The sequence below is a fragment of the Mustelus asterias genome, chromosome 25, assembly GCF_964213995.1.
Source record: "Mustelus asterias chromosome 25, sMusAst1.hap1.1, whole genome shotgun sequence".
Taxonomy (NCBI): Eukaryota; Metazoa; Chordata; class Chondrichthyes; order Carcharhiniformes; family Triakidae; genus Mustelus; species Mustelus asterias.
This window is the reverse complement of record NC_135825.1, coordinates 34,966,385-34,982,829: the sequence shown is the minus strand read 5'-3', so window position 1 is coordinate 34,982,829 and position 16,445 is coordinate 34,966,385. Positions and strand designations below refer to the sequence as shown.

Sequence of the window (16,445 nt, the reverse complement as noted above, 5' to 3'; positions counted from 1 at the left end):
TTCAGAGTTCTGCGTACTTGCAATAGTGTGTGTTCTGGGTTGTATGCAACATTACTTCAAATTTCATTTCAATTTGGAACACACTGAATACTGGCTATGCTACTGTGTTTGAGTAGTTTAGCTTGGCTCAGCAGATATAACATCCAGCTGTGTTGGTAAACCATAATGCATTTTGGGTTATCTGGTGTTTTAGTTACAAATAATCAGGTGGAAGTAGTAGGTACTCTACTGCCAGGCCAACATATTGGGTATCATACTTTGGACTGTTTTAGATTTGGAGTTGGAAGATCTTGAAAGCATAAAAACTTAGTAACTTGGGTAGTTGCGTGATGCACCTTGATTCTTTTGCAAAAGGCTTGCAAAGATTTTAAATGTTTAGACCTTTCTTTCAGTATTGGATAGTCACTGGGAAAGTGTTTTTATTTTTGATATTCATTGTGTTGCAAACTGGAACATTTTGTAGTAAGCAGTCCATTAGAGAAGGAAGCATCAGTAGTCATTTTATTGGCATGGTGCTTAGTAAGGGCAGACCAGTTTATGAGTAGATAGTGGTAGAGAAAATTAGAAAACTATATGAAAGAACATGGGTAGAAAATAAAGGCTAAGCATGACCAAACTTGAAAACTATATTTATTCTTTATATACACGTCGGAATTTTAAGGAATACAATTATATTAATTGCCTGCCTTAATTTTAGCTTTGGGACATTGGTGGGCAGCCTCGATTTAGAAGCATGTGGGAACGATACTGCAGAGGAGTCAGTGCAATTGTGTAAGTATTTAAATTGGTTTATTAATGGGGGAAAATTATTAATAGTATGTATTTCATTTGATGGCCTATTCTGTAGCTTAGACTATTTGTTTGGTGATATTGCAACACAGTAGTCCAGTTAGGTTATCTTTCTTCCTTGTCTCTTTTTGGTCAGACGTTTGCCATGTCATATTTTTTTTAACATTTCTTTCTGCATCTGGTCCTTTGAAACAATTTTCTTCACTTTTCTTTCCCCTCATCCCCTTATTCTGTTACAAAAATGTCGTCCTGCTTATGTTTTGTGGGTATCAGAACTTAGCTATTGATGTGTTAAATGATCAGGTCCTTGCTGAGCATTATCTTGGGCATTAAAGCCAGACCCCACCTTGTGTTTATCTGGCATCCACATGCATGCTGAGTGGGGGTTGCTGTTCCAGTGGTTGCTGAGCAGCAGTTGAGGATGGAATCGCTGTCCAATTTTTTTCCATTTCAAACCTGGGCCGCCATAAACAATTATAGTACCCTGACTATTGTACTGGTTGAAATTAGCTACCTCAGCACAAACCAGATATTCAACCTGATATTTACTGGTCAGCTACTCATTGGAACTACTGTAGACTGCCATTCAAACAGAATTTTTAATAAGTCTCCTATTTGTACATTTTTCAGGTACATGGTTGATGCTGCAGACCAAGAGAAAACAGAAGCTTCAAAAAATGAATTGCATAATTTATTAGAGAAGCCACAGTTGCAAGGAATCCCGGTGCGTTTATTCCTTTTCAGTTTGTAATGAGTCAAACCAAGCTATTCTGAACTTTTATCAAGAAAAAAGTATTCTTCAAAAGTCTTAGAATTTGGAGCGAATGGTTTTGGAGTTCATTTATTTCATTCTGATTCAGTGACTTGGAATCCTAACGTGATGGTTCAAAACTTGCATTGCACAACAATTGCATTTAAAGATTTTGAATTCTGTAAAAACTGAAAATTCTAATATATTCATTGTAAATATTTTCAAACACAATAGAGGAAGGGGTGATGTAATGGTTAACCAAAATTTTGGCAAAAACACTGCAGTATAAAGACAAGACTAGTGTGTCTGCACACATACATGGCTGATGCTCATATAGTATCATCTCCTCTTGAAAACTACTTGCCCACAGTGTGAGACAATGGCACTGATATAGCTTCTGCTTTCTTTCATATATTGAAGCTATCTTAGTCACTGAACAGAACATCTATTTGACAGCAAGTTTAATAAAACAGTCAAAAACATAAAATCAAGAAAATGCAGAATCCAGAGCTATGGCATATAATCTACTAGAGATGTGCTAGTATTATACTGCAGCAATACAGAAGAGAAGTGCCAATTCGGTGATTACACTGATGAATATGTTGCTGTTAATTTCACACTATTATAAGTGAACTGTTTTCAAAGATTTTTCAGAAAGAGATTTGCATGATTTTATTTTCTGATTTTGAGCTGATTGACATCCAATAAGAAAATGTGTTATTGGATAGTGCAAAATATTGAAAATGCTCTATCAAACATTAAAGCAAATATGTGATGTGAGGTAAAAATTAAATGGAAAGTGTTTGAAATACTCAGCAGGTCAGGCAGCATTAATGAAGAAAGAGTAGAGTTTCGGGTCAGTGAAAGTTCACTGATTTAAAACATTAATCCCAACCCGTGCTATCTAACCTGCAGTGCATGTAGTGGGATGCATAAAAGTTCTCATTAATATAGTAATTTTACTAATATATCGCAAGTAGTTTTTTACTGAAATAAAAAACACAATTCCATTATATTCTGGTTTAAAAATATTTATTTCTACTTTGTCTTTCTATTTTTCTTGAAAGAAGGATGTTTGTACTCAGAATACCATATTATTATGTTATCTTGCGAACGATTGGACCTTACATTTGATTTGCAAGTCTGCCATCTAATCACAATAGAAAGTTATGGACGCTGTTGCAGGAGACAAACACCAAATCCCATGAACTACCCAAAATATATAAATATTATATTGGAAAATTCCATTTGGTAACCTACATTAGTTGCATATTAAATAAATTACTCCCCACTTTCAACAATTGCCATGCTTTGAAAAATATGTTTGGAGTTTATAGTCTCATGAGTTAGTTCACATAGAACTGATCTACAGAATCCTGTAAGATTGCTAACTATGGCAGAACAATAGCACAGCACTTGAATGCCAGCGGCATCAAATGCTAAGTTAGACAGTGATAAATTCATTACCACAATTTTGTTCAGCGACACTGATACAAAAGCAAAATGGTGTGGTTGCTAGAAATCTGAATTTAAAAACCGGGTTGACAGTATCTGTGGAGAGAGAAACAAAGTTTAAGATCTATTAACCTTTAACCAGAAGACAATGAAAGATCGCAGACTTGAAAAGTTACCTCTTGTTTCTCTCTCCACAGATGCTACCGGACTTGATGAGTAGATCAGTATTTTCTGTGTTTAATTAACATTTGCAGTAATATAATTATTACCATTGAAAGATTAAGGTGTATTCAGTAATTAACTCCAATCAATTGAAGCAAATCCAGCAGGAAAATTGTATTTTACCAGCTCAGCAGTAGTTGTTTCACTTGTTGCGAAGATTGCAGTGTGGGTTTGGCAAGGGTAAATATGGTATTCAGTGTAACTTGGTAGGTTTCCCATATTGAAATTGTCTGTTGACATGAGCATAAAATCATGTCTAGCAGGAGGCTGGTGAGGCTCTATATTCCTCTGGGGAGATCCGCACTGAGTTTGTCGTGCATGGCTTTCTCTGGTTGCGTCTTTCTAGCTTTTGCTAACTTCATATACAGTACGATTTCTTAGTTCTTCTGTCCTTTTTTCTACCTAAAACCTAATCTGTTGGTCACTGCAATTGACACATTTTATTTTGTTTTACAAAAGCACATTTCCAATTATTTCTATTCTCTGCTTTCTCCCCCAGCATATAAAGCACTAGCAGTAATAACACTTAGAACCAACAGGGTTCTCATAATTTCATTAGGGCTAGTCAATTGAAGAACCATGACTGATCAGTTTGCTTAGGTCATCCCTAATGATAGGCCATGTGCTATGATACAGTACTAAGTAGTTCCATATGTCGGCCTTGCAGTGATTAATAATTTAGCTTCAGCATTGCATCATCCATGCAGAATGTTCCAAAGGTCTGTCAAGCAACATCCCCCACCATCAAAAATGTGAGAACACTTTGTTTGTAAATAGAATACAATGGACAAATGCACTTGAAGAAAATGAAATACTTTCATTTTAATAGCATATTACTATGCCTACATTTGTCCCACCTCGGATACAATAATTGCTTTCATGAATGTGAACTTTTGTGCAATTTCGTTGGGCCACCAGTGTTTTCAATAGTATTAACTCTGTGTACCCATCTCCTGCAGAAAGACTACATTTTTTTAACTGCTTGTGGAGAAATGTTTTTGTGCATTGACAGAGCCACGCACTGTGAAATCTTTAGTATACTGAGTTCCTTGTTTGCATCTGTCTGGTCTGCATTGGAGTGTGGATTGCAGCAGACTGAAAACTGCAGTTTGGTGACTGAGAGAAGTTAAGGGTTAAATTATGGGTTAATTTCTATCTGAAGTCTTGTCTAGTCTTTACTTTAGCAATTAACTAAAGGTTGCTCTTTCGATTGGCAGTAGGTGAGTTTAAGGCCAACTTTAAAACAGGGCTGATAAAGGCTCTGCTCACAGCTGCAACTAGTTAATAGGAAACCTCTTTAAGCCAGTTTTCTAGTGGCTAGATTTAGTTGAGTATAAAAGTAGGTTTTAAAGTGCTGTCTAGTCTGTACTGGAATGCGCCTTTGGATGGCAGTAGAGCATGGAAGCTGGAGTTTGGTGAATATACAAATTTGGTGAGGAGGGAGCCAGATGATCCTTTCTTATCTTTCCTCAAAGACAAGCAGCAGCTTTGATAAGTAGGATATAGTGAGGCTTTCTACTGTCCTTAATATACCCTAAATTAGAGGAAATAAAAGTAAAGGGAGTAATTTAAGGATAAGTCGTGGTAGGGCAGCTTGACCATGTAGAATGCTCCTCTTGTGCGATGTGGGACATCAGGGAAACTTTCAATGTTCGGGGTGTCCACGTGTGCAGGTGTCGTCCCCAGGTACAGCTACCTGAAATCCGCATTTCATAGCTGGAACTGTGACCAGAGTCACTGTGGAGCATCCGGAAAGATGAGATCTTCGTGGATAGCACAAAAGGTGAGGTTGTCACACTGCAGGTAAAGAGTGCACAGACAGAAGGGAAATAGGTGACTGCCAAACAGTAGGTAGGGCAAGAGGCCCCTGGATCCATCTCCCAGTAACAGATTTTCCATTTTGGATATTGATGGGGGAAATGGTTTCAGCAAAGGCTAGGTCCATGGCACCATGAATTGCTCAGCTGCACAGGGGAAGACAAAAAAGAATGGCAGAGCAATAATGATGGGGATTCTGTTTTAAGGGGAACAGATAGGCGTTTCTGTAGCCCAGATGTGACAGCAGGATGGCATATTGCCTCTCTGGTGCCAGGGTCAAGAATATAACTGAGTGACTGCAGGACATTCTGAAGGAACAGCGTGAAGAGGCAGAGGTTGTCGTCCATATTGGTATCAACAACATGGATAAAATGAGGGATGAGGCCCTGAAAGCTAGGGGACTAGAAAATAAATTAAAAAGCAGGACCTCAAGGATAGTAATCTCAGGATTACTCCCCTTGTCACATGCTAGTGAGAGCAAGAATAGGAGAATAGACCAGATGAATGCATGGCTGGAGAGACAGTATAGGAGGAAGGGATTTGGATTCTTGGGGCATTGGGACCAAATCTAGGGAAGATGGGACATGTTTTCACCCAAACAGCCATAGGACTAAGATCCTTGTAGGAATATTCATTACTATTGTTGGCAAGTGTTTAAACTAGAGGGATGGGAACGTGAGCGGAGAGACACGAGAAATGGGAGAATTTATAATCGAGAATAAGGAAATAGCAGGGCAATTAAACAACTACCTTAGTTCTGTCTTCATGGAGGAAGGCGCAATTAACTTGTCAGAATGCCAAGGAACCAAGGGTCCAGTGAGAAGAAAGAATTGAAGGAAATTCGTATTAATAAAAAAATGCATTGGAGAAATTAATGGGACTGAAAGCCGATAAATCCCCAGGGCCTGATAATCTACATCCCCAGCACTATAGGAGGTTGTCATGGAAATAGCGGACATGTTGGTTCGCATCTCCAAAATTCTGGAACAGTCCCAGCAGATTGGAGGGTGGCAAATGTAACCCTGATCTTTAAGAAAGGAGGGAGGGAGAAAAGGGGGATTATAGACCGGTTAGCCTAAATGCTAGAGTTTTTTATAAAGGATGGGCTAACTGGATACTTAGAAATTATCAACAGCATTAGGCAAAGTCAGCATTGATTTCTGAAAAGGCAATCATTTCTGACAAACCTGGAGTTTTTTTAGCAGTTAACAAGTTGAGTAGAAAGGGATGAACCAGTGGATGTGGTGTATTTGGATTTTGATAAGTTTTTGATAAAGTTCCATATGAGAGGTTAAAAACAGAGTGGAAATAAGTGGGTCTTTTTCAAATTGACTAGTGGGGTCCCAGAGGGATCAGTGCTTGGGCCCCTGCTGTTCGCAATATAAATCAATGATTTGAATGAGTGAACCAAAAGAGCAGCACGGTGGCACAGTGGTTAGCACTGTTGCCTCACAGCACCATGGACCTGGGTTTGATTCCTGGCTTGGGTCGCTGTCTGTGTGGAGTTTGCACATTCTCCCTGTGCCTGCATGGGTTTCCTCCGGGTGCTCCGGATTCCTCCCACAGTCCAAAGATGTGCGAGTTAGGTGGATTGGCCATGCTAAATTTCCACTTAGTATCAGGGGGACTAGCTAGGGTAAATGCACGGGGTTATGGAGAAAGAGCCTGGTTGGGATTGTGGTCGGTGCAGATTCGGTGGGACAAATGGCCTCCTTCTGCACTTTAGGAATCTATGGAATCTATGAAATATTCACAAGTTTGCTGATGAAGTGAAACTTGGTGGGAATGTGAGTGGTGAGGAGGATGTTAAGAGGTATCAAGGTGACTTAAGCAAGTTGAGTGAGTGGGCAAATACATGCAGATGTAGTACAACTTGGATAAATGGGGAAACATATTTTAATAACAATAGATTGGGAAATGTTGAAGCACAAAGGGATCTTGGTGTCTTGGTAGGCCAGTCTCTGAAAGCAAACATCCAGTTAAAGCAGGCAGTTAGGAAGGCAAATGGTATGTTATACTTCATTGCAAGAGGATTTGAGTAGAGGAGCAAGGATGTCTTACTGCAGCTGTACGGGGCCTTGGCGAGACAACACCTGGAGTATTGTGTGCAGTTTCAGCCTCCTTACTGCAGAAACGATGTACTTGTCATAGAGGGAATACAGCAAAGGTTCATCAGACTGATTCCTGGGATAGCAGGATTGTTGTGTGAGGAGAGATTGGATCGACTGGTTCTGTATTCCCTGGAATTTAGAAAGAGAGGGATCTAATTGAAATGTATAAAGTTATGATGAGGCTGGACAGACCCTCTGGCTGGAGGGTCCAGAACAAGGGGTCTTAGTCTCAGGATATGGGATAGGCCAATTAAGCCTGAGATGAGGAGAAACTTCTTCACTGAACCTATGGAATTGCCTACCAAGAATTCTGTGGAGGCCAAATTAGTAAATATATTCAGAAGGAAATGGGTAAATTTCTAAAGGTGTCAAGAGGTATGGGGAGTATGGTGTTGAAAGAGGATCAGCCATTGTCCTATTGAAAGGCGGAGCAGGCTTAAAGGGCCTACTCCTATTTTCTATGTTTGTATGATATTAACTGACAAATTCTAATGTGTAACAACTGCACATACTTTATTTGACCATATGAATATAAATTTACACAATTCTGCAAAAAAGCAATGCAACGTGGGATGAGCGAAATTTCTGCCAAAAACCAAAATCCTGAAGTTCTGTAGATGCCAACAAGCATTCTTTCATGCTGTTAACATTTATTTGCATTGTATAATCAGCAATTAATAGCAAAATCAATGTGGGTCATTTTGCTTTGTCGCTGTCCTGAAATCCCACAAAACTGCAGGATTATCGAGGCATGCAGAATGAGACCATGCCTCTGGAACATCTGCACAGCACCCACTCGGCTGTTTTCTACATTGGCTTATGAGAAAATAGTACCAGACACTCACTTCAAGCCATCAGGGGAGGATTGTTCCAGAGACTGTTTGCAAAGATTGTACTTGAAAGCCAATCTGATTATCAAAGGGAAAACTTTGAAGTGGAATAAGACAATAAGAGGAAAAAACTGGGAGACGTGCAAACTTGACAATTGGGAAATTGGCACCTGACAACCATCAGTGGCTCACTAATAGTCTCATTAAGGAGAAATAAGCAAAACATTGTGGATGCTGGAATCTGAATAGAGTCCAGCATCCTCTAATTTAGGCAGGTGGGAATCATATGTTCTTTTGAAAACTATTTCAAGAATCAGAGAGTCTGTTTTGACGTGCCTTTTACTGAGGATTTTCTGTGTCCAATATGAATATTGCTCATCTACTGGAGTGCAAAGTTTTTTTTGGTTTTTAATCCAGTTATCACAGATTTTTATGGCGGCTTGCAAAATAATTGAGAAGGTGCAAACTGGATTTTACTCTCGTGTGAATATGAGCAGGTTGTCATTTAGAGTTGATAAAATGTTGCAAGGCTAGAGAGAAATCCATTTACATTGATTTTCATCATTATTTCCTTGGAGTAATAAGTATAGCCTTTTCTTAGAAGCTGTTAACTCTTGTAGGACCAAAGGTTGGACATTATCCAGTATGTTCAATCCAGTTCCAAAATCCATAGAGGTTGATTGGAAACTTGCTGAATCTATATTTCTATCTCGAATGTATAAGGAAAAGGTTGTCCACCATTTCCATCCTATTTAGTGTTTTTGTCGTTGTAATACTGACCTCCTGGTGACTGCTCTTAGCGTCAAACATGCATCAGCTATATGGCATGTCCAGATTGTCCTCAAAAGCTCCCTTTGAACTCTGAGAGTACTCACATTTGAAGACCTGTCCTAATGCACCCTTGTGCAAAGTGGCTTTTCAATTTCAGTTTTCACGGAAAAAACAACCGAATTGTGGAATATAAACTCCAAAACATTGGTGAAATCTGTAGTTTAAAAAAATAAACAGTGGTCTCCATTTAGGGTTCATGTTGAGGATTTGTTTGTGCTTGTTTTTTGAAGCTGTTGCGTAATTTTTGAGTTTACTAGATTGGCACATATGTACCTTGAAGCACAGACAGTGCTATGTAGGTGACTTTAGCAGTGTTTTATTATCCCACAAACTGCAGAGATGAATGACCAATTAAGTATCATTGCCCCCTAATGAATACCAAATCTTTAATAACAATGAGAGCAGAATTGCCTCTGTGAATTCTATCATAACTAATAAATCAGGTTGCATGAATTTCAACGTTAATATTGCATTTGGAAAAATATTGGATCAATGCTTTTATGATCTTTGACTAGCTTTCAGTATTTTGTGTTTTAACAATCTCCGAGCTATATGCTGTCCTGTGTATTTACTGGTGTACTTGGAACATCATCCCATGCTGGGATAATATGTTTCTTTGTACTTTAAGGACATGGTTATTCTCACAAAGACTTGGCATGTTTTTGAAAATTATTTGTTTGTAATTATTGAAATGGGCAGTGCATGTTTTAATCCAGCAAGAATATATTCCTTCAAATATAATGAAGTACACAATCACATCTATTGTACTATATGGCTGTGAAAGCATTTGTGTCTAGTGCTGTATTGCAGGTATGCTCCTCTATCAGAGGATCTGTTTTTGAATGAATAATGTCGCCTGTAGATTAATAAGGTCCCATGACACTATTAGATGGGCGGCTGTGTCAGCCTGGTGCCATGGTAAATGTGCATCCTTAGACTAGCATCACCAACAGGTTATCTTTTCATTTCCCAGAATTATTATAAACAAAACAACCATAATGATGTATAGCGCTTAACAAATATATCCAAGATGTTCCAATCAAACCAATCCCATAAAACCTTTCCACAGGTTTAACACAGCAAAGACTAATGCTCATGTGATACTGGAATTGAGTCCTTTTTGTTGGAGAATTGAAAAACCTGACTTCTCAGCTTTTAATTTTTAGCAGTCCTCTGGATACACTCAGAACAAGTTGAAGTCAGAACAGCTTCCCAGAACACCAGGAAGAGACTCTGTAAAGCCCCTAACAGCAGATTTTCTACTGCAGGATGACAAGATGGTTAGCTTTCAGCTAACCAGCAGAACTTCTAAAACCCAGGGAGAGAGAGAGAGACACCGATTTCAGTCTGATGTCCACTCATTTCTAAACTAAACACTGCTATTGGTCAAAAACAAAGTTAAGCCTTGAATTCCCTAGGAAGGAAAAAAAACTGACCAGAATCCATGACCTTCCTCCTAACAATGCAGGGCCATAAAATAATCCAGAGTAAAAATATACAACTGCCATTTAAACCACTGAAAGAGCAATAAAAGGGCTCCTATAGACAATCCTACAACAATGAGAGCCGAGAGCTACAGAGAACATGATTGGGGAAAAAAATCTCTTAAAGGTACACTAACATCACACACTTTATAAACAGTTGCCCTTTGCACGGCTCCCTCTGGCAACCCTGAAGGCCCCTGCCGCTGTACTTACAAGCTGCACCTTAATTACATAATTCAAAGACATTGTGTCACAACATACTGCCTCTCCTTCTCTGAGATATTCCTTAAAACCCACACATTTGGCCAAACTTTTAGTGACACCTCAACTCAAGCGCCTTGAAATTATTTTCCACGTTTAAGTTGTGCTATGAATGCAATTTGGTTGAAATAGGAACACTCATTCATATTAATTAAAATCAGAGGGAGAGAAAGTAGTTTTAAAATATATTGGGTAGATCCTTAAATTATATATAGAATTAATTTTTATACAGAATGCATCTTTACTGCTCCTGTAAACTGGAGAAGCTGCAATAGTTTGACCTGTAAAACATTACTTCAGTGATTACATTTGTAATTAACTGAGAGGCATACATAATTTGTTTCTCTTGCATAAATGAGAACTGATTTGAGACTTGGGCTGTTTCTTTTCTTTTAGTGCTGGAACTGGTTCAACCCAGAATTGCTTATGATGCTTCTTTACAGTAATACCATCCCTTAACTTCAATGCTATAGTCATCAAAAGTCTTCAAAGCCCTGGTGAGAGGCTAAAAGAGCCTGAGAGAAGAATGGATCGAGTTTTAAACTTGAACAAGGACAATAATGGGAGCATGAAGACAGCTGGCTAAAGTGAATATGGAAATTAGGTTAAGATATAGGTTTGTAAAGATGCAGTGGCAGCATTTATGGAGATATTTCAAAATACTCAAAGGATGCATTCCAGTCAAACACAGATGCTAAGGGAAGGGTGCCTAAGGAAGTTCAAGAGTTTCACATTGAAAGAAAATGTATATAATTCTGCAAAGGTAAGTGCAGGTCAGAAGATTGCACAGAATATAAAGAATGACTAAAAGGTTAATAAGAATGGAGAAATTATAGTATGAACTAAAAATAAAGAAATAGATATTGAGAGTTTCTATAGATATTTGAAAAGGAAAAAAGTGAGTATTGATCCTCTAGAGAGAGAGTCTGAGGAATTAATAGTGAAAAATAGGGAAATGGTAGATTAATTGGAACAGATATTTTGCATCAGTCTTCATTGTAGAGGACACAAATAACATCCCAGGAATAAGTGTGAATTTGGAAGCGAAAAGGAGGGAGGAATTTAAAACAGTTGCCATCACCATATAATTTTATCTTTTAAAAAGCATTTAGATAGTTACATGGGTACGATGGGTATAGAGGGATATGGGCAAAATGCGGGCAATTGGGATTAGCTTAGGGGTTTTTTTAAAAAAAGAGCGGCATGGACAAGTTGGGCCGAAGGGCCTGTTTCCATGCTGTAAACCTCTATGACACCAGGGAAAAGGTACTGAGAAAAACAAAAAACTGACAAATCCCCAAATTGCAAGGTCTTAAAAGATTTGTCCACTGAAATGGCAGATGCATTGATTTTAACTTTCCAGAATTCCCTAGATTCTGAAATGGTCCTATCTGATAGAAAATTAGCGGATGTGACTCTTTTCAAAAAAGAGAAGGCAGGGAACTAGTGGTGAGTTAGCTTAACATTTGTCAAAGAGGAAATGCTGGAATCTTTTGTTGAGGAAGTGCAGTTTGAAAATATTAGTACAATCAGGCAGATTCACCATGCTTTTGTGCAAGGGAAATCATGTTTGACTAATTTATTGGAGTTCTTTGAAGAAGTAACAAACAATGCAGGTAAAGGATAAACTGTGGATGAGACGTACTTAGATTTCAGGAAGGCATTTGAGAAGCTGTGATATCAAAGGTTACTGTACAAAAAGCTCTTGCTCATTGTGTAGAGGGTAATATTAGCATGGATAGCAGATTGGTTTGTTCACAGGAAACAAAGTAGGCAGATATGGGTCATTTTTGTCAGTCAGAAATTTATGCCATCACAATTTATGATGCATATTATTGTGATTAAAAATTGAGAGTATTCAGGATGTTCTTTCTCCAAGACAATGCTTTCATAACTTCTCTTCCTATACAGTTCTGCTTTCCAGTGCAACATTCTAATCTTAATTACTGCAAGTATCAATCTTTTACGCATTTTCCTAATATGGGCTGGAAGAAGAAATAGCATTTTCACTAGAGATAGAATATAAATATGATTTTGCCTTTTTTTTCTTGTGCGAACAATTGTTATAATTGACTTAGATTTAGATCTGTCTGCAACTTTACATCCTCCCTTTGTATACAGCATGGTAGAAAAAATATACTATACAAAACTGTGTACCCGTGATTTTAGCTGGAATGAACATATGACCCACAACTCTGCTCAAAATCAGAATGCTTGGGTGGCAAACAGTCTGGTTCTACCTGTGACCAGGCAGGGTTTGAATCAACAAGGAATGTGGAGTTGGGGATGGGGGTGTGCAAGGATGCTGGCTTTGCAGTATATGGTAAGGAAGAGGAGGAAGCAAAACATGATCTGAGTGGGGCTCAGTTGGAAATTGGCAGAGAGGGAATCAGGATGCAGGAGCCTGGTCTCGTGGAAGTACGTGCAAAACTAGAGAGAGAGATTGAATACCTGTTGGGGGGGGGAAAAAAACCCACCACCACCTCTGGGTACTATTCCCTAGGAGAGCATTGGTGACCATGGTCTTCCATTTGATTGATCCTTAACTATGCTTGGCGAAGTACTGCAGTGGCATGCTGTTGCCTTCTGCAGTATGGCTGACCAGGAAATTCCTGCTCTAACCACCTGCCGTTAGGTGCATTGGAAGGATTTACAGGCTGAAAATCATTTTGCCATGTTATGAACGCACCTGTCAAGGCCTGAAAGGAGACTTGAACCTGGAGCTTCTGGCCCAGACATAGAGACACTATTGCTGCACCAGAAAATCCCTCTGACAAACCAAAAAGTTTAAAATGTGTAACTAAAAAACAGTCCAAAGATGTGCGTGTTAGGTTGATTGGCCATGCGAAAAGATGAGTAGAATTGGTCAGAAATAAGCAATGTTGTTTGTGGGTTAGGGCATTGTTCTTCCACGCAGTGATTCCATTAGTTGCTAACTCGTATGACTTGATTCTGAATGGGATGTTTCCACATGTCATTTGGCTTCGATTATCCAACGCAAATGTTGTGCTAATATCCTCTAAATAGTTTGGATTCATTCCAGAAAGTTGCATCATTTAACTAGCTTCCTATGCTGACACCTTCTGTATGGTCACCAGAACCACCAGGAAATGCCATTGCTGATGTCAGGTGGCTGCTGAGAGAGCATTTTGACATTTTTTATAATTGACACCACATTGGGAGACTTGCAAAGCTGAACATGTTATTGAGATTGTAAGATCCATATGCCTTTTAATCAACATTTGGATTGAAACCAGAAGGCAGGGATCCTTTCTTTTTAAATTTAAGTTTTTGAATTTATTTATTAGTGTCACAAGTAGGCTTACACTAACACTGCAATGAAGTTACTGTGAAAATCCCCTAGTTGCCAGACTCTGGCACCTGTTCGGGTAGCCATGATGTGGAAATGCCGGCGTTGGACTGGAGTAAGCACAGTAAGAAGTCTCACAACACCAGGGTAAAGTCCAACAGGTTTATTTGGCAGCACTAGCTTTCAGAGTCTCAGGCTCCTTCATCTGGTGGAGGAGCCTGAGACTCCGAAAGCTAGTGCTGCCAAATAAACCTGTTGGACTTTAACCTGGTGTTGTGAGATGACTGACTGTTCGGGTGCACAAAGGGAGTATTTAGCATAGCCAATGCACCTAACCAGCACGTCTTTCAGACTTTGGGAGGAAACCAGAGCACCCAGAGAAAATCCACGTAGACACAGGGAGAACGTGCAAACTCTACACAGTGACTCTAACGGGGATTTGAACCCAGGTCCCTGGCGCTGTGAGGCAGCAGTGCTAACCACTGTGCCACCGTGTGTTGGCATCAGCTTTAGTTCTGCAAATTCCTTGCTGAACTTGGAGATCTAAAAGACATAAGAGAGTGTTCAATTTCAAATTATGAACATACATTTTACTTGTAATTGCCTATTAGAGCAGATGAGAATCTTTATTTTGAATGAAAACTCACCACTTCCATGACACATTACTCTAAATTATCCATCATAGTAATGCTAAGGAGCATTTATTTGGTAGGGTGTTTGGAGAAATGTTTTATTATTGTCAGTATTTTGAATTTACCTTCACTTGCCTTGATGGGCTGTTGGTGGAGTCACCGCATTCGATATAAAATCTGCTATTATAACATTTCCATTGTTAAATATTACAGAAGGTACTGACCCTGGTGAGTCTTTTTGTTTTCCTATAGGTGTTAGTTCTTGGGAACAAGCGAGACCTGCCTGAGGCATTGGATGAAAAAGAACTTATTGAAAAAATGTGAGTAGCTTTTGTGCTTTCAGTCAAATCTTCTGTTTAACCTTCAAATGCAACAGCAATTACTTGTACTGTATCTTTAACATGGAAAATGTCACAAAGTACTGAACACAGCCAAAACTGATGTCAAACTGTAGTAGTGATGTTGTGAGAAAACATGGTCAACGCACCAGGTGTTAAAGTTAGAAAAGTTTAGGAGTGCATAGTATCTAGATCAGTGGATCCCTATTGTGCCGTGAAGATCCCGTAATTGTGCTGCGAAAAAAGCTTCAAAATGATTCAACATTCATGTAATTAAACTAAAACTAGCACTAACCTTCACCTTCAGCTCTGGCCAGCATCTGCAAGACCTGATGAACCTCGGGCCTCCCGCGCATGCGCCAGCTGGGAAAGAGCCGCACATGCAGTTTAGAATTTTTATGTTGGTCAGGCCCATATGCATGACCAACAAGACTTGGAGCTGAACACAAAGGCCCCATGCGTCCCCACACACAAGTGAAAATTCAGGAAGGGCACAAAAACCCTGGGAGAAGCGAGAGAAACAGGTGGGGAAAAAAATGGCATATGCTGTTCTGAAAATCACAATATTGAAACCATGCCAAGAACTTGCATCTATAATTATGTTTAGCCAATGCCTAGATATGAGATCAGCGTGATGCTGAGATGACTTTCCTGCACTTCAGCATTCTCGCTTTAATTATGTTACTGCTTTTTCTCCATACTTTATTTCTTCTTCCTGAGGTAATAGTATTGAAAATATTAATATAAAAGCAAAATAGTGCAGATGCTGAAAATCAGACCTAAAAAGAAAAGAAATGCTCGAGAGGAAGTCAACGTTCGGGTTGATGACCATTTTAAAATATTCTTGTATGAACTGGATAAATTATTGTGAACTGTGTTTTCAAGGAACTCGAGGTTTCCTTTATACAATTTACATTTAAATTATGTTTTTATGTTTTTCCAAGTCAATGGCCCAGGTTTTGCAATAGCCTAAACAGAAGCTACCAGTGATCAGCATAACTATTATCATGATGGAAATCAGATTTTTGGCATCCACACATGCCAAAACATGAAAACCGTGTTTCCTTAGTCTCCAGATTTTCTGCCCCCTGTTTCCGTTCTCTGTGATGGCGAAAGCAGCCTGAAAATCACCCCAAAAAACTCTTTCTCGAGGGAAGTTCAGAGAAACAAAAGTGCCTCAAAATATTTTTATGATTTAGAGTTGTGCAATGATGTATAGAAGGTTGGGAAAGAGTGCTCTAGATAGTAAGCCTATTATGACTGAAGACCACCATTGGTGATGGGACAAGGAAGGATGCATTAGAGGCCATAAAAGACTGATGTGTTCAGACTTGGATGTGTGAGGAGCTTGCATATCTGGATTGAAATGAGGCCATGCAGGGATTGTAAATGAGGATGAGCATTTTTAATTGTGCATTGGACGGCAGTGAACCAGTGAATTAATCATTGACCAGCACTTTGTGGTGAAGTTTATTGTAAATTGCAGTTGTACACTGAAGGGGAGGGGAGTCACTGAGGCAGGTGTGGTAAAAGTCTGAAGTTACTAAGAGCATGGATAAGGATTTCCGTGGAGTTAGATAAGAGCAAAGGCAGGTGATGTGGAGATGATGGAA

General features: G+C 39.1%; 1 protein-coding gene across 1 annotated transcript in view; it reads left to right on the top strand.

The window, feature by feature from the left end:
- LOC144511891 (ADP-ribosylation factor-like protein 8A) overlaps positions 1-16,445 on the top strand; it is a 55,223-nt gene that overhangs the window by 24,865 nt on the left and 13,913 nt on the right. The window contains exons 3-5 of the mRNA XM_078242322.1: positions 698-771; positions 1,420-1,513; positions 14,747-14,814. Coding sequence (XP_078098448.1) covers positions 698-771; positions 1,420-1,513; positions 14,747-14,814 — 236 coding nt within the window. The remainder of the gene's footprint in view (positions 1-697; positions 772-1,419; positions 1,514-14,746; positions 14,815-16,445) is intronic.